At 39.9% G+C, this 26,190-nt stretch overlaps 1 protein-coding gene across 1 annotated transcript in view; it reads right to left on the bottom strand.

The window, feature by feature from the left end:
• aldh1a3 (aldehyde dehydrogenase 1 family, member A3) overlaps positions 1 to 8,127 on the bottom strand; it is a 56,132-nt gene extending 48,005 nt beyond the window's left edge. The window contains exons 1-4 of the mRNA XM_030724123.1: positions 7,990 to 8,127; positions 7,756 to 7,860; positions 7,011 to 7,151; positions 5,852 to 5,981 (exon numbers count right to left, since the gene is read on the bottom strand). Coding sequence (XP_030579983.1) covers positions 5,852 to 5,981; positions 7,011 to 7,151; positions 7,756 to 7,860; positions 7,990 to 8,085 — 472 coding nt within the window. The 5' untranslated portion in view covers positions 8,086 to 8,127. The remainder of the gene's footprint in view (positions 1 to 5,851; positions 5,982 to 7,010; positions 7,152 to 7,755; positions 7,861 to 7,989) is intronic.
• Positions 8,128 to 26,190: the final 18,063 nt, after the last annotated feature.

Below are 26,190 nucleotides of genomic sequence, written 5' to 3'. Positions count from 1 at the left end.
TCCAAACATCAACATGCCTTTTCCTGCAAGACTGCTCAAAGAAGTCCTACTATTAATTGATGCTTTGATCTTAAATATGATTATTCTATCTCAATTAATGGGCTATGTAACACAGGTATTTAAGGGGCTGGTAAATAAAGCACTACTAGCTGTCACTTGATCCAGCTGTCAGCTAATATAGGCCAATATCCAACCTCTCTTTTATTTCAAAAATTCTTGAAAGAGTAGTTGTAAAACTGATCATCTGCAGGGGAATGATTTATTTGAAACATTTCCGTAAGGATTCAAAATTCATCACAGTACAGAAACAGCATTAGTGAAGGTTACAAATGATCTTAATGGTCTCCAATAGTGATAATAACATACTGTAGGTATTAAGGAAACTGGGCTACAGTGGTTTGAATCATATATATCTAAAAGACTCCAAATTGTTAATGTAAATGGGGAGTCTTCTTCAGACACTAAGGTTTATTACGGAGTTCTACAGGGTTCTGTGCGGGGATCAATTCTATTTACATTATACAATTTAAAAGTAGAATGGGAGCAACAGACTCTGTTTTCAGGCCCCTCTTCTATGGAACTAACTCCCAGTTTGGATTCAGGAGACAGACACCCTCTACTTTTAAGATTAGTGTCAAAACCTTCTTTTTTGATCAAGCTTATAGTTTAGGCTTAATTAGGTGGCCCTTAACCCTTAGTTTCTTCTTTATTCACTTCATCACTTTCTATGTATTTGTACACCACTTTGCATTTAATCACTGGTTATTATTAATCTCGAGCTCTCTCCCACAGTGTGTCTTTTGTCCTGTTTTCCTCCCCTCACCCCCCAACTCCTGACTCCTCCCCAACCCTGGTTCTGGCAGAAGTTTCTTCCTGTTAAAAGGGAATTTTTCTTTCCCACTGTTGCCAAGTGCTTGCTTATTGGGTGTCATCTGATCATTGGGGTTTCCCATTATTGTGGGGTCTTTACCTTACAGTATAAGGAGCATTGAGGTGACTTGTTATGATTTGGCACTATATAAATTGAACTGAATTGTAGTCAGTCATATTTACTAATATTTCACATGTACCTTGTAAAGTAAAGAAGAATAGATCTGCCCATGCTGAAATGAATTAAACCGCATGCAATAACTGAAAAAGTGAATAAATGAAGTGAGCAGTTAGACACAAAATATTAAATCTACTGATATAACTTTAGCTTGACAGTTTTTAAATTATATTTTCTTATTTAAAATGTTATAGAACTTCATTAGAAATTTCAGATAAATGCAAATTCTTTGAATCTCAACATTCAACAACAATCAGCTTCCCTGAGCAGCCACTTAAGATCTAAAAATGAAACCAGTTACATTTAGGGAAAAGTTATCAAAAATAACCAGATCACTCCCAACTTGCAATTTCAACTGAAATGACATTAAGCAAAAGCAGATAATACAAACTGTGGAATTCAAGACCAGATCTGAAAGAGCTTTGGAACCTTTACATAGAACTACATGTCTGTGGGGTAGAAAGACAATGTATACATCAGGTAACTGCTAGTGATCGCCATGAAATCTTGTGAAGCTCTGAAGCTTTTCATCCAATTGGTAAAACAAACAAAAAAAGAGATCTGGTCCAGGGCCTCACTGAGTAATCTGGTGGTATGAGACAGACCAAAGCATAATGCCCCACAGGCGTTCTAGTGAATTTAGGTCAGGTGAATGTGGGGTCAGTCAATGGTATCAATTCCTTCATCCTCCAGGAACTGCCTGCATACCCTCCCTACATGAGGCCAGGTATTATCATGCACCAGGAGGACGATGTGATAGGCAGCATAATGTTCTTCACAACTTCTCCAGACCCATTCACGTCTGTCACATGTGCTCAGTGTGAACCTGCTCTCATTTGCAAAAAGCACACAGCACTAGTGAGTCTGTTTATGATAGTGTGGTCAGAGACATTCACACAAGTGGGCTGATGGGGGTCATTTTGTAGCTCTGGCAGTGCTCATCCTGTTCCTCCTTGCACAAAGGAGCAGATATCAGTCCTGCTGATGAGTTAAGGACCTTCTACAGCCCTGTCTCCAGGAATCTCCTCCATGCTCTTCAGACTGTGTTGGAAGACACAGCAAACCTTTTGGCAAAGGTATGTATCGATGTGCCATCCTGGAGGAGTTGGACTACCTGTGCAACCTCTGTAGGGTCCAGGTACTGCCTCCTGCTACAAGCAGTGACACTGACTCTAGACAAATGCAAGCCTAGTGAAAGAAATATTGCCCCACCTGTAGAAGCATTGCTGTTTTCGGGGTTGTTTTGGGTGCAGTGGTACCCAAAGTCAAGAGTGCTGCGGCCCCCTTAAAAAACCACAAAATCCCACGGGTCCAATGACTCTCCCACCCCCCAACCCCGGTCAGGTAGTGCCGGCCTGTGAAATTATCTCCACTAGAAGCCACTCTCATCAAAACACAAAAGAAAGTGATGTATTTCCTTTAAAAAAAATTGATTTAAAAAACATAAACAATTGCTAATACTACCCAGACATATGTAAAGTGCTAATGCCAATATGTGACCCACTTGCCACTGTTACACAAACTTCAATACAAGAGCAGTAAATTCAGGTCAGATAATGAGCAGTATCACAAACTACCCACCTCCTACTGTATTACCAGATTTAATTCACTTTTTATATAAATGAATACATTTATAAAAGTATGAAACTATGCATACTTGTGAGTCATTTTAAACTGAATTTCTGTTATTACTGTTTCTCTCTTGCAGTACCTTCGGCCCACCAGGGGGCTGCGGCCCACACTTTGGGAACCACTGCTCTAGTGCATGTGTTGTTAATTTCATTACCACCAAATCAGCTGAAACTGATTAACAACCCCCTCTACTACCTAACTGACCAGATAAGTAGTATCCCAGGACTTCAACTGATAAAAAAGGGTGAATGCCTCAGTGTTCCAACACATGAGCGGGAGGAGGTGGCTGGGGAGAAGGAGGTCTGGACTTCTCTGCTTAGGATACTGCCCCTGTGACCCGGCACCGGATAAAAAGAAGAAAATGGATGGATGGGTCTTAAAAGTAGGGCAAGTGTCTATCTGTTTTCTAATATTGCCCAAGGGAAGCATGAATAATGTAAAAAAAGGAAAAAAAAGAAAAAATTATATATATTTATATATAAAACTCCATTATTTGGATGTATTTCAATTTTACTTGTTACCTGTTTACATGCTCACTTGTTACTTGAACGATCTGAAAAGATTGATCAAATATCATGCAGTAACTGCTTTCTGACAGCTCCACACGGGTATCACAGCATGGGATATTGAGGGCATTTCAGTTTCATAATTTTTCCAAACCAACAGTAAATGCACTGATTGGTAAGAGTTCAAAATTTTTTTAATCTTTATTTCAAAGATTAATTGTTGCTCAAAAGGCAACATCCTTATTTCAGTAAATTTTCTGACTACATCCAAAAATACATTCAGCAGTACTGCATAACACATAATTTAATTTAGGCGTGCTCATGTAGTACCTTGACGAAGTGTTAGCACAGTTGCCAAACACATGGAAAGTCCCTGGTTCACACTGAAGATGGAATTTATTGTTAACGTCACAGTAATGAGGAGAATGGAAAAAAAAAATCAGGTTGCCAGAATTTCTGTCTCAATGTGTAAATTTTAGTAAAGTCGACAACAATATAAACGCTGAGAAAATTCCAAAAAAATATATTTGATCGTGCTTCCTTGATATTTTGATTTTTTCTTTTGTACAGTCTTGATTCAAAGTGTTGAATTTGTATTTTATAGCTGTAATTTTAAATATGAGGCCCAAAGAGATGTCAGATCAAGTGAGGGGGGCATCATCAGGCCGAAAAAACAAACAAACAAAATATAAATTATACCAATCAGACTGATCACAAAAACTTTAGGAGTGGTCAATTTTCTTTTAACCTTTATTTTACCAGGTAAAATATTTGAGAACCAGTTCTCATTTACAAACATGACCTGGAAATCTGGTATGTTCTTAAAAATAATGAATACACTCCAAAAGACAACTACAAAGTGCATAATACCAGAATTATTTCCAGTGTTAAGAAAAAACAACCACAACATTTAACCAAGTCGAGAAGGCTCTCAAGGAGGCTGCATGTAATCGTTAAGGTCTACAATCAAGAAACAAGACCAAGGACAACGAGCAGAACTCAGAAGTCAGATTAGACTTTGCCAGAAAACATCAAAAATTCTTAATTATTTGGACAGATGAAACGCAGATTAACCTCTAACAGAATGATGGGAAGAGAAACGTATGGAGAAGGAGAAAAATAGTTTATGTAAATCCAGAGCATGCGACATAATCTGTCAAAAATGATGGAGAAATTGTTATGGCATGGGCATGTATGGCTGTCCCTAGAATTTATTGATGATGTGCGCGCTGATAGAAGTACCCGGATGAATTTCGAAGTGTACAGGGCTATACTCTCTGCTCAGATTTAGCCAAGTGCTGCAGAGCTGATTGCACAGTAATTCACAGTGCAAGTGGACAATGCATACTGCAACAGCAACCCAAGAGACTTCAAGCAAAGAAATCGGATATTCTTCAAAGGCCAAGTCAGTCACTTGATCTAAACCCAAAGAGCATTCAATTATTAAAAATAAAATAGAATGCAGTAAGACCCATAAACCACAACTGAAGGTGGCTGCAGTGAAGCCTGACAGAGGAAACACAGCACTTAGTGATGCTCACGAGTTCCAGACTTCAGGCAGTTACTGACTGCAACGGATTTTCATCCGAGTATTACCATTCCTCATGTTTTAAATTCTATTACTTTGTTCACTTAATAAGGTAAAACTGGCTGTAATTCATAAACAGTAAATACAATTTTTTTGCAAAACCCCTTGAATTAAAGCTGAGAGTCTGCACATATTGAGTGATTTAAAATACACTACAAAAACTGTCTTTGTCCTACAAATTATGGACCTGACTGTAAATGCTAAGGGAGCATTGGACTATCTTGCATTTTGATAAATCATGCTAAATGGGAACCTAGAGCATCACAATGTAAAGCCAATGAGTCCTGGCCAAGCACTAGTATATGACTTAGGTGTGAGATTGTGTTGGTCAAAGTGAAGTATTTTGTTTTTTAAACTTCTTTTTAAAACCAATATCAATTGATCAATAAAGAAATATTGGATAATTTTATAGATGGAAACATCTAACTCTCATTTACAAACTAACATGCTTCCATGTAGGGGTGGTGTTAGCCGAATGATAAGCAGTGCATACTGTTCTCTAAACATGCGACATACAAACTTTTTAAGCGCTGTTAGAGTGAATATTACATGGTACATGGTCACCAGTAGAATATTACTGGTTCCACAACTCCATTTCACAAATTTTGAGAAGATTCATGGCTTTACAATTGGTTTCACACCCTTGCCCTGATTAATACCTCCCCTGCAGATCATTGCTTGGAATTGATGGGTTGGTTTTTGTTGTGACACAGTCTGAATTCCAAGATGTCAAAGCCTTGGACCCTTCAAGAATATCTGTTCAGTTACCCACAAATGAATACAATTTAAATTTTAGAAATACGCGGACTCCAGGACTATTAAAGCGAACAAGATCCTTCTGACCACAATTTGTGGCGCTCCATTAAAGGGTACTTAATTAACAACAGCAGCAACAACAACAATCTGTTTTTTAAGGGATTTTTTTTTTTAAATCACTTTCATATTATGGCAAATACCATGTTATAATATAGTATACAAAAAACGAAGGGTATCAATACTCACTGAAGTGATTGCATTTATTTAAACACGCATACTGTACATACACTATGGCTTGACAATTAGAGGACACACACTCACCTACAGGCAGAGTCTTGCCCTGAATCTTGTCAGCCCAGCCTGCAAAGTAGCGAAGGGTTTGGATGCTGCCTTCCAGGTCAATGAAGAAGGACTGAAGGAAGGGCTTCCCTGTGTCCAGAGTTTCCAGAGTCTAAAGAATTACAAAGTAGTATCCATGTTCCATACAGTTTTTTTTTTTTTTTTTTTTTTAGCTTTTTGCATATATAACTAAAATCTTAGAAAAGTAATAAATGAACATGTACATTTAATAACACTGAAATGGTGTCAAAAAGAAAAAAACTTTAGGCCTTCATGCCTCAGAAAAAGGCTTAGTCATTTGTGAAATCTCTGTTTATGTGGTGGGTGTATTACTGAGGACCTCAGTAAATCTGTGATTGTTTGTATAAGCAGTTGTTGTTTTTATTAAAAGGTGATCTCTGTTGTGCGTGGCTGCTTGTTTCACTGTCTTTATGAGCAGACTCGTTAACATTAATGCACGTGTAAGCCTCTTACTTACATGTTAAACTATCAAAAATGTTCTAAACCCTTAACTCGAACCTAAAACTAAGCCTGAAATGAAGTGTTTAATCCTCACAAGGACTGAATTAGAAAAAACAACCACAACTTACTGCCTTTGTTAGGCCGTTGGTTAATTCATCATTATTGTAGTAATTTTTATTATTAAATCAGAAACCAAAAGGCTCAAGATTCACAACTCTTGAACACCAACCCTTTATTGTGACTGAATTGTAGTTTTTGTCCTTTGTCCTTTTAACCTGGCTACAGGATTTGAATAGACACCTCAAAATTTCAACATATTTTATCTCTGGAAATCAGCGAGGCAGAACGTTCAGCATGTTCAATAAGTTTGTCTTGAATCATGATGATCAAACAGTAGCTAAAACTGTTGTATAATTGATCATTTATTTTGAAACATCAGCTAATATCGCAATGTCTTTAGAAAGTAAATTTTGTAATTGAATAATAATTGATTTTAACAGTATAAAGTCGCTTGGTACTCTTATTTGAATGATCTGTCCTCTTCATAAATAATCTAAAGAATGACATTATCCTATAGCAGTACAACGGTATGAAGAATCCAGGAAATCAGAGTTTATACAGCTGTCTGCAGAAAGCATTATATTGATATTGTACGTATGTAGCATACGGAAGAGCTCACCGCCAGCAGGAGCCGGTCTCGCTCCATCAGGTCCGCCAGTTTGTGCAGCAGCCTCGCCCGGCTGGACGTGCCCATTCTCTGCCACGGAGAGCCTCTTTGCTTGGCAGTCTTTGCTGCCACCACCGCTTTGTCTACATCTTCCTTCACACAATAAATAAATTAATTAATAAGAATGAAGCAGAAAAATCGGAGCACAGACATGGGTAAAATAAAAAGTCTATTAAAAAAATGAATCTATAAAACTCTAAATGTTCATCAGCAGTGTTTACGGATCATCTTTTCCTGCTTTCAGTTTCAGGGCGAATCTCCTTTTCTTAATTATAATTGCCGAATATTTCAGTTCCCATTAAAACTGTCCCGAGAGTGCGATAAATATAATCATAAACTTTTTTTTTCTTTTTCTTTTTTTTTAACACCGCTTGGCAAAAGGCTGTTATTTAGTTCTTTTTTCATTTAATCAAAAATGAACATTGTATCGTATCTACATGAAGTTTTGCAAAAATATTTCGCCATAAAGAAGCACAACAAATATGATGTATGTATGATGTATTTATAATAATAATAATAATAATAATAATAATAATAATAATAATAATAATAATACATGTGTATTTTAAATATAAACTTAGAAAATGCTTTTCAAAACAACGGTTTTTATGGTATTTTATCCCCCAGAGGCATAGTAATCAAAATAAATATTACTCTTATGTACTAAACAAAAGCTGCAAAGCTGCTGCCTTCTTACTTTGTCTGCTTCTTCGACGTCACAGATTTTGACACCTGTGGCTGGGTTGAAAGTTGGAAATGTCCTTCCGCTGCTGGATGTGCGCCATTCATTGTTGATGAAAAGCTGCGGAAATGAACAGCCACTGTAACGGCTTTACTTTTTCCCAATATTTTACATCTGACCTCATTTATAACATAAACCAAAGTTAGAAACATAGTGAGAGTAGCTGGACTACATACAGAGCCCCGTTACCTTGGTGTGTGTGATGCCTTGGAATTTAACAGGCTGAGGAAAAGGCAAAGCTATGATCCCTTCTGCCACCCCATTCTCTATTCCGTTCTGTGCCATTGTTGGTCAGCAGTACAGTTCAAAGCCAGTCTGTCTGCTCCGTCTACTCAACAGTCAGCGCATCCACGGGATTTTTATGAGGACGCAGGGTTCCTCCCCCTCTCCAAACAACTGTCAGGGAGAGCCTAACTCCGCCCCTATGGAAAAAAAAAATCCAAGCCTTAACTGAGGGGACTCTTGTTCTTGCAGCACTTTGGAAACATCAGGCAACATGTATCATAGTGCATTTATTACTAAGGCCTTGTGCGGGACATAGTGGTCATCTGCTGCATTTACAGAGTGACGCTCTAAATCATAATGATGGCAAGGAGATGCAGTCCATGTAATCTTCCTTCTAACCAATAGTATAGCAGTAGATGCGTGGTGTGTGCAAAACTAGACAGGGAGTCAGAAGGAACATTTTACACCTGAATTCTTTGGCTGTTTTCTAGTCCACCCAATGAAATTAATGAGACTGGATTCATTCTGCTGCCCAGTATTTACACCGCAACACGGCAGCTTTGATCTTCTTCCGTCTGCCTATCTGGAGCGACTGCAGTCTGTTCATCAACCGTGCAAAGGTGTTATGAGTTGTGATGTTCCTCGCAAAGTTGGTTTTTGCACCTGGGCCTGATTGGAGTGGAATAGAACTGAACACATGCAAGCGAGTGCTTTTGTTCTTGGAGACAAAGCTGTTCGCTTGCTCTGGACTTGCACTAGTACACAGCCAGCTATTGTTTCCCCTTCATCGCTTCTTGTCACTCTTTCTGTCACAGTTTAATTAGGACAACGAGCTTTCGCAAGCCTATTTCTCACTTCAGCAACTTTGTAACACTCCATACTGAGAGACAGACACTCAATTGGATTGGCCTGAAGCCGAGAGAGAGAGGGAGCGAGAGGTGTCTGTGTATGTGGATATGTAGGGGAAGGATAATGCAAACTGTGGATAACGCAAACCTCCAGATATATGCAAATAAGCAGGAAACTGCTGCTGGCTGAATTACTTTATTTCTCTTTGTGGTTTAAATTGATATTTAAACCACAGGATTGACCCTGCAAGTGTTCTGCAAATGATATTATCTGTTAGAATATCTAACAGGGGGAGACCAGGAGCGTCTGACCCGGAGAGTTTTCTGTATCACTAAAAGGAAAGATGAGTGAGTGTTTCTACTGATGTTTCTACCATATTCATACCCTCAGCCCTCAGCCCTTTATTTCCAATCCCTTCCCCATCTTCAGATATATAATTCATGCATTTATTTATTATTTATTTATATTAATATTTTTGATTGAATATTACTACAAGCAGGAAAGGAACAATTTGGAAACACTTCACCTCAACAATACATTTCTTTGCGTCACAAAGTGAAAATTTAATTGAATATATATTTGTAAAAGGAAGTGACTAGTGTATACTGGGTGGTAAAGACCCAGAGCTTCACTTCATGATCATCATGGTCAAAAAAATTACATAATATCAAATCAATATCTGCAGAAATTTAGAAAAAAATAATAGCAGTAATGCTATCAGAGTCATAATTGTATCAAACAATTACACAGTTACTTCCAGTTTTATTATATGTGAATTACTGACATTATATTTACTTTTCAAATATTATTGTTATTGTCAGTATATAGTTATCATGCCACCCCTTTTTGGTAAGTATGCAAATCAATAGTACTGAAAATATTTTTCAAAGAATAGGCTCAATGAAACATTATTATTTTGTAAAAGAGTTCAAATGCTGCAGATTGTATGATACTGTTGTACAAATCCAATCTGACCTTTGCTTGACCAGCTGTATGGATGTTCTGCTCATGTAAACACGTGCACTTATGCAGTAATGATATTGCATCCTGAATACAATAATTAGCTAGAAATAGACTTTTTATTTCTGCTGTAGATGGTGATAATTCAATTCACTATGTGTGCAAATGTAAGAGTTAAGAGAGCATTTTATTGTGGGAAAGTGCCAGGTTATCTCTTCTTCCAAGCTTGGCTGCTCAGGCTAATTGGCAATGCACACTTTCTAATGAAGGTCAAGTCTCCAATCAGCAGGCTTTAAGGCCAATTAGGAGCACTACTCAGATATATGCCTTTGTTTAGAAAATCATTACAGGTGTATGTGAACACAGTTAGTGAGAAAAACAGGATTTGGCACAGGTTAATGGTTTACCTCGAAGGAGAGCGATCATGTAGCAGAGTTTTGAGGAGTCATTAGGGAAAGAGCGAGATGATGGGAGATTGTCAAAGAGCACTGGAGCAGGAACTCCTGCACCATCTCAACTCCCCAGCCAATGGCTTGGGGGAAGGGAAACATTGTGTCTCGGAAGACCAGCTCAGCAACCATGGGGGCCATGGTTGCTACCCCTGCTGGAGATGAAGGTTCAGAGGCCACCAGTGGGCCGAGCTGGGGGACCTATGGGAGCAGATGGGAGCCTGTCATAGATAGCCTGAATCTTGTCCATCATTTTTGTCATACGTTGATCTAGGAGGTATTGTTGCTCACCCAGAAAGTAGAGAGCCAACTAGTGCTCTATGAGCACAGCACCCTGTTTGCCTAATTCAATCTTAACTGGGTCAGCAGAGTCCATTGTGGCCAGATTGTACTGTCAAGGCACAATTGCTGAAACTAAAGCAGACTCCAATGTATGACCTGATAGAGACTGAATTAATAAACTCTCAATCTTTATCTAACACAGATGATTGTATAGAAAGGATATCTCTTGGAGTGGAAACTCAGATTCTGGGGAACGGTGGAGATGAGTTCAGAGCCTCGGACAGGGAGTCAATCTGTGTTAGTTCCATGGAAAGCAGAGTGTTTTCAGTTCCAGAAACAGAAGAGAATGAACGGTCAGGCTTACTTGTGAGATTAGTAGTTTGGTCCGGGGAAGGCGCACTGGTTTGCTCATGAAAATGTAGAAGGAGAGAGGGCAGGCAGGTGATGAAGCAAAAGGAGTTCCAGTAGGCGGCTTCCAGAAGTGTATCAGCTCAGTATGAGCTGATTTTTTTTCCTCACTCATCCTTATATATTTTCACTATTGTTTCTGTCTTTTCAATGGCAGCGCCTCCAGAAGGGGGGCAGCATGGCCACAGTTCACCAGTCTGCCCATGTTTGTTCAGTTTGTCTTCTTGGATGGGTATTCCGTTAACTGTAATTTCCCCATTGTGGGATCAATAAAGTATCATCATCATCATCATCATCATCAGCAAGATGGTTACAGTGACTCCTCAGACCCACTGGAAAGCAAACTAAAATGAAGCGCAGGGAAAGCACGTCGAAACACAGAAACACAATTCACTATAATAGTTTCACAGTTCACTGTAACTAATTACTGTACTGGCAAGCAGACAATCTGGTGAAGATTGGATGTATGAGCTGGTTCTTAAATACTGGTAGGGAGATCAGGAAGATGAGCAATAGGTGTGTATGTCAAGAAGTAAATGATGCGACTCCACCCAAAGGTGGAGCCCTGCCTGCCCAACCCAACCTACACCTGAGGAAGGAAAAGAGGGAGAAAAGAAACACAAGCAAACCAGTGCCCATGACACAAAGGATTCTTCAGTGTTGTGAGGGAGAAAAAGATGCAAGGTAATGAGTGTTTTAATTGCATGATTCATATACTGCAAATAGATGTTTGCTATTAGCCATTTACCATCAGCTCCCCCAAATCACTTCAGTTGTGTTTTTGTTTCTTTGTTTTTTCTATTTCTGTTTTGTTTTATTCAACAATATTAGGGATTTAAAAAAAATCCCTAATATTGTCTTACAGGCTGATAAATCTGCAAAAACAACAGCATTTATCAAAACTAAAAATAACGATCTTTTCAGGGAAGCTGAAACATCTATGATTCAAGCCCCATGTGATAATAAAAGCTTTTTAAGTAGTTAATGAAAAGATAATGATGTTAAGCCATTCCCTTCACCTCCATATGATTAACTGGAAAGCAAATGTTAAAGGTGACATTTATTATTTCTGAACAAAATACTACTACGGAAATAATGTAAATGTACAGATCATGTCTAATTTCGCAGCAAGACTGGTCAAAGATGGGAAAAACCCCCAAAATACACACATTAAAAAAAAAAAAAGTTGTTCTGCTATCATAGTGGTTGGAAGACCGAGAGCAAGAGAATAAGTGAGAGAGAGTATGGGTCAGTGGGGTGGGAGGGTGAGGGGAAGTTCAGATTAGAAAAAATGTACGGATTTGAAAAATAGGCAGACAAAGAGGAAGACTAAATGGGAGGGAGAGTCTGAGCCACTCTGATAACTCTGTCCAGGTGTTCAGAGCCAAACAAAGGCTCTTTTCAGGCCCTGATGAGAACACAATGCTCCTCTACTTGTTGCAAAATATAAAGACAGAAAAAAAAAAATCACAATTCAAGTAAAAGGTTATTTTCTGCTACAGTACAAAAAATATGGACAAGGGGAAGGCCTATCCAGTTACACAGGCTTCATTACTGCCAGTAAACAAGAGCATTATCCCAGAAAAGAGCTGAGGTCAGAATTATGAATAAATGAATTGTTTTATATTGCAGTTCTCAAAGAACAAGGTTTATAACAGAATAAGCAGAAATTACCTGATTAGGAAGAGTGGGCCATTTTTATTATGGCTAAAGAAAAGTTCCAAGTAATAACAATGCTTTGTGCTGAAATGAGCAATAAACAAATCACATACCAAAGCCTTTTTTTTCATGTGTTTCATAGAAAAAATTTGGAATGGTTATCCTTAAAAACTTCTTTCCCTTCAGCCAGTAAGCAACAAGAGAGTAAAGAAAACTATTTCTATGACATTACAGAAGACATGTGCTCTGTGAAGAAAGAGGACTAAAAAAATATAGTGCTCTCCTTAAGCTCTCCTTTTATATAAACATATATATATATATATGTTGCCGTAATGCCGCAATGTTGCTGTCTGGTAGTACACTCCCCTCAGTTCTGACTACTTTCCTCTCTTAGTTACCATTCGACTACACTTCTCCAGTCCGAATGACCATCCGATATCATTCCTGTAGATCCTGGTGGTGTGGATCAGTGAATTTCAGTTCACTTCTGGCATACAGCTTGATGTCATCCATGTACAGGAGGTGGCTGATGCTCCATTCCCCGTAGCCAGTCTTGTTGATGAGCTGGCTGAGGGGATTCAGGCCTATGCAGAACAGTACAGAGGACAGAGCATCTCCTTGGTAAATCCCGCACTGTATGTTGACTTGTGGAATTGGCTTGAAGTTGGCCTCTAGTGTTGGTCTCCACATCCCCATTCTGCAGTTCTCAGCATTCCAGGATCCATGTGTGTGGTATTGAGTCATAGGCTTTCTTGTAATCAATCCAGGTGGTGCACAGGTTGGTCAGTTGGGTCTGGCGGTCTCGAGTGACTGCTACCAGTAGCTGGTGCTTTGCTCCCCTGGTCTGTCTACCAATTCCTTTCTGGGCCCTGCTCATGTATTGTGCCACGTGCCTGCTCATCTTAGCTGCTATGATGCCTGACAGGCATTTCCGTGTTGTACTGACACACGTTATGGGCCGGTAGTTGGATGGGACTGGTTCCTTCTGGGGGGTTCTTTGGGATCAGGACCGTCCGGCCTTCAGTCAGCCATTCTGGGTGTGTCTTAAGCTCTAGCAGCTGGTTCATTTGTGCTGCCAGGCACTCGTGGAGTGCAGTTAGCTTCTTTAGCCAGTAGGTATGTATCATGTCAGGGCCTGGAGCTGCCCAACTCTTCATATTTGAGACTGTAAAGCACGTTGAGCTGATTTTTGTTGTGAGCTTGTACGATAAATATGTAAAACTAAACTGAATTACTGTATCTTTTAAGACAATTGCGTGTTCCTTCAATTATTGCATTCAGTTCATTTATCTGTGTGTATGTGCATTACTCTTTGCACACTGTTTATCAATCAGCTTACTAAATTCAACATTGGGCTGAGCATTTATACAATACGTACAGACCCTGTTATTCCCAGGTCAATGTTTAAAGTGAAATTCCCTGGCCTCAAAGGATCCAGTGGGTCTGCTATGTTGTGGAGGGTATTTTACTCATATGGTTTGGGTCCACTTGTTCCCTTAAATAGAAGGGCAACTAAAAATCAATACTAACTAGCTCAGAGTGGTCATCTTTATCCTGCGATGATACATTTCTCTCCTGATGGGAGTGGTCATAGGACACAAGAGCTCACTTAATGGTTTGATGAGGAAGAAAATGATGTGAATGATGTGCTATGTCCTTAATCCTATGGAATACCAGTGGATTTCCAACGATTTGGAAAATCAATGCCAAGGAGCCTTGAAGCTCCTTGGCCCAACATCTGATACACTTTATGTTGGTTTTTCCTTTCCTTTGCGAACCATGTATATGTAACTTTGAACTGTACAAAAGTGAACTCTTTCTCATAAAAAACTAATTTCCAAAGAATAAAAATAATTTACCCAAGTCCTGATTCTGGTTTAGACATTTTACAAATGTTCTATGCTTTGAAGCTTTACCCCTCTAAGCTAAAGCAAAAACATACCCAAATTCAGGCCTTTGAGCACAATTTAAACATGTCATATAATGATAAAACTCACATAAAAACTGTGTGATAGCAGTTTCAGGAAACAGCATTTTCTTGCTTGGGGTGGATGCGAACATTGTCTCAGCTTTCTTTTTGGCACTATAGTTACCAGAGGTTTCATCAGTGGTGCAGGCCTTGGCATCAACATTCATTCAATGCAGAGTGCTCAGTGGGCTCAGCTTGCAGCAGATATGTGTCCGCCTGGCGGCCCTCTGTCATCCCGCCCTCTCTGAGCTGACAGAAGTGAGATGGTAGTCCTTTGATGTCAGGAAGAGATTCTTACTGCTGGCTGTTTCTCACCGATTCACAGCAGTCCAGCCACTTATACAGTCTGTTACAAGGAGTAACACAGTGCTTTGTTTTTAGATCAGAGCAATTTGCAGATTTATTCACGTTATGAAACAAAAGGATCTTGGAAGCTTTCATCACACTAATAGGCAGTAGATTAATTTTCCTACATGACATTCCAGTCTTTTGACAGTCAAGGAAAAAAGTTAGACGTGCTTTTCAGGAAAACTAGTGGTTAAAGGTCTGTAATACTGAAATCAAGCTGCACATCAAATACCTTCTCTGTCACATCTGTGAACAGACCTGATAGAATTCAAATGCACATTATATCATCCCCTGAGGAGGGCTCCAGAAAAGTGGAGTATATGGCCCATTGTTATGACCTATTTGGTTCATGTACGCTACCAATTTTTGATTCATGATTTTTACAGACAGATTTTCTAGGTGCAGGCAAGGGCTGAAGGATTTTGGTGGTTTCAGGAGCTTCTCTGTGCTTTTTGCAGATGATGTAGTCTTGTTAACTTCATCAAGTGATGTCCCCTCCCCCACCTAATTTTCATCCCCGCCAAGTGGCAGAATTACCACCTCCAAGTCTGAAACCGTGGTTCTCACCTGGAAAAAGATGAATGATGTCCAAGTATTTCAATAAGTGCAGTTCATGTTTTCAAATTTCTGTTAGTTTAGTAGTTTGCTACTATGGCTTCCACTAATTTGATATTTGTTTATGTAAATGCTGCAGAGGTTTACAGTATTCACTGATTCCCAAATGATAGCTGCGAAACTTGTCCAGGTGCGATGGTGTTATAAATATATTGTTATTGCAAATATGAAACTGCATAAAACTTATAATAAAACTCAAGATGAGTTCTTACCTTTCTGTACAATACACATTTCTCCTAAAATAATAATTAGGAAAACAAAAAAAAAGGGGAAGCACAATTGTAAGAGCTTGACAAAGCTCTGACTGTCAGCCAGGGGGTTGAAAAAAGGGAACCTTTAAAAAACCCCAAAAAGAATCTGTGTAAAAGTAGAGCACAACTACACACCTTAGAGCTTTGGCCATAAATGTAAGTCATAAATGTAGTTTAAGTCTGAAAAGAAAAACAGATGACATTTTTAGATGGCATAGAGACTATCTTGTGTAGATGTGAATACAGGCTTGCCCTCTGGTGTGCTTTGGGAACTAAAAGTTTTTAAGCCCCTGCAGTACGTGACTAACTGTGAACTGACAGCATCGCACACCACATTACTTGAGAGGACAGAAATAAGGCAAGTACACACACAATTATGACGAAGTAATGAAGGATTACTAGCTAACTAGCCTACAATCGTCCTGTATTATGCACTACCTGGTAGCCTCAAAAGCCTCAAAATCATTAGTAATGAACAAGTTGGTACTAGTTGTGTGCTGTTCACTAGCTGGTTCTGCGTTTATCAGGAGCCTCTTGTGAAGAAAGTCTGATCAGTTCACAGGCATTCATGAACCAATCAATATGTACTGATCTTGCAGTCTGCTGCAAAGACACTTATTAACTATTAATTAATTATCAAGTAATTATTAATTTGCTCTTTAATCTATTTTTTAAACAAACTTTCTATCCATCCATTCTCTTCCACTTATCCTTGTTGGCAGGAGTTTTTCCCAGCTGTCATCGGGTGAGAGGCGGGGTACACCCTGTACAGGTCACCAGCCTGTCGCAGGGCCAACACAGAGAGACAGACAACCATTCACACCTATGGGCAATTTAGAATCACCAGTTAACCTAACCCCACTAACTGCATGTCTGTGGACCGTGGGAGGAAACCGGAGTACCTGGAGAAAACCCACGCAGACACGGGAGAACATGCAAACTGCACACAGGAAGGCTCGGGTCAAGGTGGATTCGAACCCAGACCTTTTTGCTGTGAGGCAACAGTGCTACCTCTAATGAGAAAGTTACCACTTCAGGGACAATTCATATTTCATGTCTATACATTTTAAGCTGGCAATCAATTCTTTAAAGTGACACTGAAAAAGATAAAAGTTAATTTACCTGCTACCTTAGGTGAAATGGATTAAATGGCTTTAGCTGCTACCATTGCATACACTTGTGTTGGAAACAGCTACTATATCAAAGCTGCCCTGTCTGTACAAAAACCTACAAATTCCTAGTCAACCAGTCAAGATAATAATGTTGTTCAGTGACACCAGCCAACTTTAAGCGTGGTCATTGCACAATAACAGAAGACATGTCTGTGTAAACAGGTTTAGGTCCCCACAAAATGAGTAATACTGTGAACCCACACACACCTGGGGGTGTGTTTCTTCACTCAGAAAAGCAATGCTTTAATGGCAGTGCCACAGAGGACATATCACCTGTTCTCTTGTTGCAGAGGAATTCTCAAAGACTACACAAAGTACACAGCTCCAATGTAACTGTTTCAAACACATGTTGAATCAATACGCTCTATTGTGCCAAAACTCCAAGGAGTTCTGTGAGCTAGTCCCAGCTTCTAGGATAACTTGCCTGTTCTCTGTTATTCAGGGATGCATGAGAGAATTCAGAAAAAGTACACATTCTGTCTGGACACAGGATAGACAGATAGTTAGGATAGATCACAGAAACAATTTCAAATGGCAGTTTTAGAGGAAAGGAAAAAATAAAGTAGCATAGTTCTACATAGTGGGCTAAAATGTCTCCGTAGTGATGTGTATGATTCCTTGCCAGTTACGGCAAATGCTTGACTGCAGTTCTTGCTGCCGAGGGTAGAACAACCAGTTATCTGCTTTAGGGGGTAGGTTACCAGGTAGGTTTAGATAGCTTTTTTCCTTTGACAAATGAAATCATCAGTTAAAAACTGCATTTTGCATTACTTGGGTTTCCTTTGTCTAATAATTTGTTTGATGGACTGAAATGTCAGTATGACAAATATGCAAAAAAATAAGAAGGGGACAAATACGTTATCACAGCGCTGTATAATTGGTTTGACCTGCTTGTTTTCTTACACTAACTCATTTGCATGAAATGGCTTAGTGAAGGATAAGGAACACGTCTCCTTGCTTCACCCCCTGGAGAGTAGAGTGCCAGCCACTTCTAAGATTTCTAACTGTAACTGCATTATTTGAACAACAATTTGATTGACTTATGAGCTCATAACTCGAATTCAACTCTTTGCTAAAAAAATGACAAATAGGTCATACGAGAGTCTGTTTTCTGTAAATTCCTCAGGTAAATCAACTGAAGAAATAAAAGACTGTGATGCACTACTCTAAAAAGTCTGGAAGCTTGATAATAATGGAACAATAACCATGTAAAGAAATGCATGGAAACAGCTAATAACAACTGCAACGAGAGCAATTAGTATTAACTAAAGAAGCAGAGGGAAGAAAACATCAAGAGCTCTTTATGTGAACAAAGATGAGAATTGAAGACGATAGAAACCTTCTGTCATTTAAACAGTCACATGTGAGGCACTGGTGCTAAAAATAAACTTTCAATAGCTGGTCAGTAAAGCCATTCAAATCAGAAAACCCAGGCTGATTTCAACATTTGCCACTTGAAACTGCCATGCTATTTTTTTCAGTTTACTTTCCCTTTTTAGTGCCTTTACCATATATGGATGCACACAGTTAAGGTTTAAAGTGCTACAGGAAAAGAACATTTCTTCTTCAACATTATGTTCAATCTTTCTTCTTTCATACATATTATCTATTCAGCCTGCTTTGGGCCATCTTCAGCAAGCTCTTGTGTTTATTTGTAGTCCAGCCAGTACAATGGAAATGTCACTGCTGTCAAGGACCGGCTGTGTGGCAGGCAGGAAGAGGACCCCAAAGCGGAATACACCAGACGGAGGTAAAATATAAACTCAGCTTTATTGGTGAGTGAAAAACAGAGGACAAGGCTGGACAGAACCAGCAGCAAATTCAGGATGACAAAAAACCACTTGACTGGAATTCCAAAGGGCAAAAACAGGATGCACACAACAGGGGAATCAAAAGACAATGACGACGACATGACATAGAGAACACAGGACTAACATACCCAGGAGGGCTAATGAGGGAAGTGGAAACAGGAGGGAACACAGGTGAACCAAATCACACAGACGAGACAAGGGGAAGCAAAACTGAACATGACAGACAGGGACCAGATGACTATCAAAATAAAACAGGAAGTCAGACAGGGGAACAAACACACAGACCTGACACATGGAAACACAAGGAACTAGAAATAACAAACTGAGGATCAATACAAAAGAAAACAAAAAACACTGGCCCAGGAGGAGGCTGGTTACTCTACTGCTTCTTGTTCGGTGCTTTTGGATCCTCTAGATGATCCTCTTGACACCTTATTGGCTTTCATGTCTTAATAATAATATTCTTACTGATGCCTGTTGTCTTTACTTAGTTGGACAGTTCTTCAACTAATACATATGAGTGGAGGTTCAATAGGACTAATTGCTATAAATTATTTTAAATCAAATTACTGCTAACAAAACACCCCCTTTAAGTATGACTCTGATCTGATATTGAAAAAGAAAAAAGAAAAAAAAAATACTATTTGTAGAATAACATTTTTCAAGATCCAGGTATTTAGTATGTGATGCAAAAATTGTATATTCCTACATATTTGGGAATTTACAATACCAGTCAAAAGTCTGGACACACTCACCCATTGAAATGAAGGGGTGGAAGTTTCCAAACTTTTAACTGGTATAGTATATACTAAATTCCCCACTTGCCCTGTTAGTGGTCATTGTTCTCCAAGCTCAGGTCTTCTACCAGAGACCTGGGAGTTTGGGGGTTCCTGCATAGTATCTTAGCTGTTCCCATGACTGTGCTCTTCTGGACAGAGATCTTACCACGGGGATTACTGTTACCTTCACCTTCCACATACCTCTTCTCATGTTCCTTCTTCCTGAGGTTGACATTTTTGGTATTGCTACATCAATCACTACGGCCTTCTTCCTCTGCTTTTCCACCACTGCTATGTCTGATTGGTTAGCCTGTACCGGTCATGTATGGCTGTGTGGCAGGAAGGGGTGGACCCAAATGCAGGATGTGAGACAGATCTAAAACTCAGACTGCTTTATTGCAGGAGGCTCGAAAAATACAAAACACAAAATACAAGAACACAGGGAGAAACAAACACAGGAACACAGAGACACAGGAAGACAACAACCAAGGAAAACAGAATGAAAAGCAATAACTAAACCCAAAGCTGGAATACAAAACTACAATAAACTGAGAACCTAAACAGTGAGAAAAACTAAGAAACAAAACCTGAAAAATACTACAAAAACAGAACTACACAAAAGAAACTAACACACTGGGCCAACGGCCCAGGATCATGTCATTACCAGTTTGTCTGTTTGTATCACAGGATCTTAACTCGGTCATTCTCAACCACCCTTGGGGGTGTATCTCATTTTGACCTCAGAACTTCCAGACCATACTCAGCACAGATGTTCCTCTGTATTGCATGTCTTGTACTTAGAGCTTGTTCCTGTGCTGCCGTGATTAGTGCCTCTGTACTATCTTTCAGCCCAACTTTGTCCAGCCATTGGTGGGATTTTTCTTGGGTTTCTGCAGCCTGATATATTCACTATGAATGTGATCATTTGTGGCCATCTTCCTGATGTACTCATGGATTATCGTTTCATCCAGGACAGTGGTTCTGACACGCACTAGTTCTCAGCCTCCTTCCCTCTGTTTAACATACAGTCTGAGGTGCTAGATTTGGGATAACACCCCCCATGCCTGATAAGGAACTTTCTCCTGCCTTCTATATCTTTGGTGTACTTCTTTGACCGGTTAGCCAAAGCTGTGAGTCTTTGCTTGGCAGTTTCTAAGGCCTCAGGTATTGACAGTTTGTTGGCACCCCTTTCTTCATCACACCTTTCTGCAGCTCTGATAGCTGGCTTCCCTTTATACTGCCTAGTGAGTGGTTCTGACACTCTCTAGTCCTTGGCCTGCTACCTTCCACTGCCGGTGGTACATGTCGTGCAGGGGTCTGTCCTTCCATGATGGTTCCTGTTCTTTCTCCTCTTCTTTCTTGGGTTTCTGCTGCCTGAGATATTTGCCAAGCACATGATCATTTGTGGCCATCTTCCTGATGTTCTCATGGATCTTTGTTGTTTCATCCAGGGTAGTGGTTCCGATACTCACTAGTGTTTGGCCTCCTTCCTTCTGCTTAGTGCACAGTCTCTGGTTAATGATCTGGCTGAGGGTGTTCCGGTCTACTCTACACAGAACAGCAGTGGGGACAGAGCATCTCCTTGGTAAATCCTGTACTTGATGGTGACTTGTGCAATAGGCTTGAAGTTGGCCTCTGGTGTTGTTCTCCATGTCCCCATTGAGTTCCTGATGAAGGCTCTTAGGGTCCTGTTGATCTTGTACAGCTCTAGGTATTCCAGGATCCATGTGTGAGGCATCGAGTCATAGGCTTTCTTGTAATCAATCCAGGCAGTGCACAGGTAGGTCAGTCTGGTCTTACAGGCTGTACTATTTGGGATGGGGTGGGGCGGGCTGGATGTGGCTCATGGGCCGCCAGTTGGTGTTCCATGCTGTATAGTGTGTTCTATGAAGAATTTTATATTGTATAAGTTGTAAGTTTAGATTTTTGTCATCTTGAAAGTTTTCAAACAACTTTGTGTCCAGAAGTTTTGATCACCCAGGTAGCTCAGTGGTGGAGCAGGTGACCACATCTATATGCTGCTTTGTGGTGTGGGCGGCATGGGTTTGAGTCCTGGCGTGTCAATGATTTGCCTGTGTGTCTTCCCCATTTCTGTGTGTCTACACTGCAAATAAAGCTGCTGTGGCCAAAAACTTAAAAAAAAAAAAAAAGTTTTGATCTGGATTAATGAAGAGATCACGCTCCCATTTTGCAATAGGGAGAGAAACTGAAACATCTATATTTATGTTAAGAGTTTTAAAGCAATTATGATGTTTAATACTGGAAGTAATGAAAGGTAGATCTGAGATTTTTACTTTTCCACAGAGTGCTTGTTCTAGGTTCAACCATGGGCTGTATGAATGACCAGTAGAAAGATGTAACAGTGAAGATGCAAGGAGTAGAGGTTGTAAAGGTGCATGAGTTTAAATACCTGGGGTCAACCATCCAAAATAATGGACACTGCACAAGAGAAGCAAACAAGAGAATACCGGCAGGGTGGGGCGGGGTGGCGATGAGTATCAGGGTAGTTTATGACAGAAGAAATGCAGTAGGAGTGAAAGGGGAGATTTACAATACTGCAGTGAGACCTGCTATGATGTATGGTTTGGAGACAGTGGCACAAACAAAAAGACAGGAGGTTGAATGCTTTGGAGACTGTAAAACAATGCAAAGTACCTTTGAGTGTTCACCTTTATCCTATGAAAAGGATAAAGGTGAACAATCTGATGGGAGTGGTCTCTTCCATTATGACAATCCATAGAGGATGAAGGCTCACAAAATGTTTTGATGATGTTGAAAATTATGTGAATTATATGGCCTTCACAGTTGCCTGATCTCAACCCAGCTTAACACCAATGGGAGATTTTGGACTGACTCTCCACCACCATCATCAAAACACTAAATTATGGAATTTTTGTTTTTGTTTTTTGCAAGTGTGGTGTACATTCTTCCATTAGAGCTCCAGAGACTTCAAGAATAAGAATGTATGTTTTTTTCTTACTTATTTATATATCTGAACAAATCAAATGGAAAATATAAAGAGGCATTCTACTAATTTTCTGAAAGAGAAAAAAGATATATCCATAAAATAAAGAAAGTAAGACAGAATTCAAGTATGTAATTTTAGAGGGGAGTTGGATAAAGTGGGGGTTGGGATGCTAGAATGTGGGAAATTCTGCATCGGCCTCTCGCTCACTCTGTTCTGTCTTAGTGGCCTCTGCATCAGGTGAACTGCTTTCATCACAAAATGAAGTCTTGATAAAATGGTGCAGCAAACAGCTGGTTATGGTAACAAGGGCCTGGAGGCCACCAAAAAGAGGTTCTTTGTTTTCTCAGAGTTTGACACAAGGTGGGCAAACATCACAAGGCTGACCCCTGATAGCTGCTTGTCTCCTGGACCTAGCAATAATATAAAGAGTCCCTTGAGTGAGCCAAATGGAAACGAGCCAATGGCAGCTCCTGGAATGCCATCTCATTTCCTGGAGAACCAATGCGTTTCATTAATTGTGTAACAATAATGTGCAAACATTAGTGTGCCTGAACTGAAATGATTTTGAATCATTTACTTAACAGTATTTTTAAGGGAAGCTAGTTTTTAATGGAGTCAGAGCAATTCAGAACATCCATGCAAAGTAAAATTAATTAATTATTGCAGGGTCTTTACCTTACAATACAAAGCACCTTGAGGCGACTGTTGTAATTTGGCACTATATAAATAAAATTGAATTGAATTGAATTAAATGATAGTAATAAATCAGACCTTTGTGGTTTCATCTTCATCTTAATGCCTGTGTGGCCATTATGTAATATATTCACATTCAGTTCAATTCAATTCAATTCAATTTTATTTATATAGCACCAAATCACAACAAACAGTCGCCTCAAGTATTGTGGGTAAAGACCCTACAATAATACAGAGAAAACCCAACAGTCAAAATGACCCCCTATGAGCAGCACTTAGTGACAGTGGGAAGGAAAAATTCCCTTTTAACAGGAAGAAACCTCCAGCAGAACCAGGCTCAGGGAGGGGGGGTCATCTGCTGAGGGGAGAGAAAAAAAGACATGCTGTGGAAGAGAGCCAGAGATATATAACAATAATGATTAAATATGGAATGGAGTATAAACAAAGTAAATAAGGTGAATGAAAAGAAACAGTGCATTATGGGAACCCCCCCAGCAGCCTAGGCCTATAGCAGCACAACTAAGGGATGGTTCAGGGTCACCTGATCCAGCCCTAACTATAAGCTTGATCATAAAGGAAAGTTTTAAGCCTAATCTTAAAAATAGAGAGGGTGTCTGTCTCCTGAATCCAAGCTGGGAGCTGGTTCCACAGAAGAGGGGCCTGAAAGCTGAAGGCTCTGCCTCCCATTCTACTCTTAAGTATCCTAGGAACCACAAGTAAGCCAGTAGTCTGAGAGAGAAGTGCTCTGTTGGGGGTGATATGGTACTATGAGGTCTTTGAGATAAGATGGTGCCTGATTATTCAAGACCTTGTATGTGAGGAGAAGGATTTTAAATTCTATTCTAGATTTAACAGGGAGCCAATGAAGAGAAGCCAATATGGGAGAAATCTGCTCTCTCTTTCTAGTCCCTGTCAGTACTCTAGCTGCAGCATTTTGGATCAGCTGAAGGCTTTTCAGGGAGCTTTTAGGACAGCCTGATAATAATGAAGTACAATAGTCCACCCTAGAAGTAATAAATGCATGAATTAGCTTTTTAGCATCACTCTGAGAAAGGATGTTTCTAACGTTAGAAATATTGCACAAATGCAAAAAAGCGGTCCTACATATTTGTTTAATACGTGCATTGAAGGACATATCCTGGTCAAAAATGACTCCAAGATTTCTCACAGTGTTACTGGAGGCCAAAGTAATGCCATCCAGAGTAAGTATCTGGTTAGACACCATGTTTCTAAGATTTGTGGGGCCGAGAACAAGAATTTCAGTTTGATCTGAATTTAGAAGCAGGAAATTAGAGGTCATCCAGGCCTTAATGTCTTTAAGACATTCCTGCAGTTTAACTAATTGATGTGTGTCATCTGGCTTCATTGATAGGTAAAGCTGAGTATCATCTGCATAACAATGAAAATTGATGCAGTGCTTTCTAATAATACTGCCTAAGGGAAGCATGTGTAATATAAATAGAATTGGTCCTAGCACAGAACCCTGTGGAACTCCATAATTAACCTTAGTGTGTGAAGAAGACTCCCCATTTACATGAACAAATTGGAATCTATTAGATAAATATGATTCAAACCACTGCAGTGCAGTACCTTTAATACCTATAGTATGCTCTAATCTCTGTAATAAAATGTTATGGTCAACAGTATCAAAAGCTCTTCCAGGTGACCCAGGTGGGGTGATCAAGTCCCAGCTTGCCTCCCAGCAGCAACAAGCCAAGGGTCTCCCCTCTTAATCCAAAGCCACCTTGTGGCTTTCTCTGCAGCTTCAGTAATGGAACATATGGCTCCCCTTTTTGCTGCTCCTGTCACACCCAGCAATGTCAGGGCTTTGCAGAGGGAATGACCCACAAAACCTCGGCAGCCAACCTCAACAGCCTGGAAGTGTGTCAGCCAACCACAGTTCCTACACTCCTCAACAAGTCCCTGATACGTGCTGATCTTCCTCTCATGGGCCTCTAACCATATGTTCCTCCCAAGGTATGGTGAGTTCCATCATGACAATATTCTTGGTGGAATTCTGTGGAAAATTCAGGACCGCTTAAGGAAGTATAACCAAAGCTCAGATTTGATCCTTCTGCACTTCATCATTCACTAGGAATCCTTTGTAAATCTGTGATGCATCTTGATCGTGTAGCAAAACCCGTGGTGAAACTCATTAATTTTATCCAAGCATGAGGGCTTATTCATTGCTAGTTCATCCAGTTACTGGAAGAATGTGTGACAGAACATGTGCTGTATCATTCAAATGTTTGCTGGCTGAGTGTAGAGAGGTGTTTCACCATGTGTGAGAGTGGAGAGGAGAAACATGGTTGTTTCTCATCATTACGCATGACCTCACAGTGTTGGGCCAGGCATCACCATTTTTTTCTGTCATCCTCATTAACCTGCTCTCTCGCTTCTCTGGTTTCTCCCCAGTGCTGATTGGTTGCTGGTGAATCGCAGCACGATAAAAACCCGGAGAAGGCGGCACCATGGGTTCGGCAACCGGCGTCCTGTCATTTCCCTACTCATCCTACCAGATCTCCATCAACATCACCCATCTGTTGCTCAAAGCTGTTTGTTGTATGCAGGTTGAGGAGGAGTTACCAGTTTTTGGTTTTGGTTTAGTTTATGAATCAGTTTAGGGGAGAAGCCTGAATCCGATGACCTGTTGTGTGGTTGGTTATTGGTCTCCTTCCTTTTTCTGTTTGTTTTAGCTGGGGCTGCCATCTCTTCTCTTTCTGTTTCTTCTGTTTGAGTAACCATGTTTTCATTATTAAAAACTTGAGTGGCAGCTGCTTGTGGCATGTTATATGTTGGGTTCCTTTTGAGCCGTTAAGTCAGGGACCGTAACACTCATGACTGTCAGCAAAGCTGCCAAGTTTGTACAATTGCAAGTCCCAGAGATTTGCCCTTTGTGCTATATACACTGCTCGAAAAAATAAAGGGAACACTCAAATAACACATCCTAGA

Source organism: Archocentrus centrarchus, unplaced genomic scaffold (genome assembly GCF_007364275.1).
Source record: "Archocentrus centrarchus isolate MPI-CPG fArcCen1 unplaced genomic scaffold, fArcCen1 scaffold_32_ctg1, whole genome shotgun sequence".
Classification (NCBI taxonomy): Eukaryota; Metazoa; Chordata; class Actinopteri; order Cichliformes; family Cichlidae; genus Archocentrus; species Archocentrus centrarchus.
The sequence above is the reverse complement of the archived record's forward strand: the minus strand, read 5'-3'. Positions and strand labels throughout refer to the sequence as shown.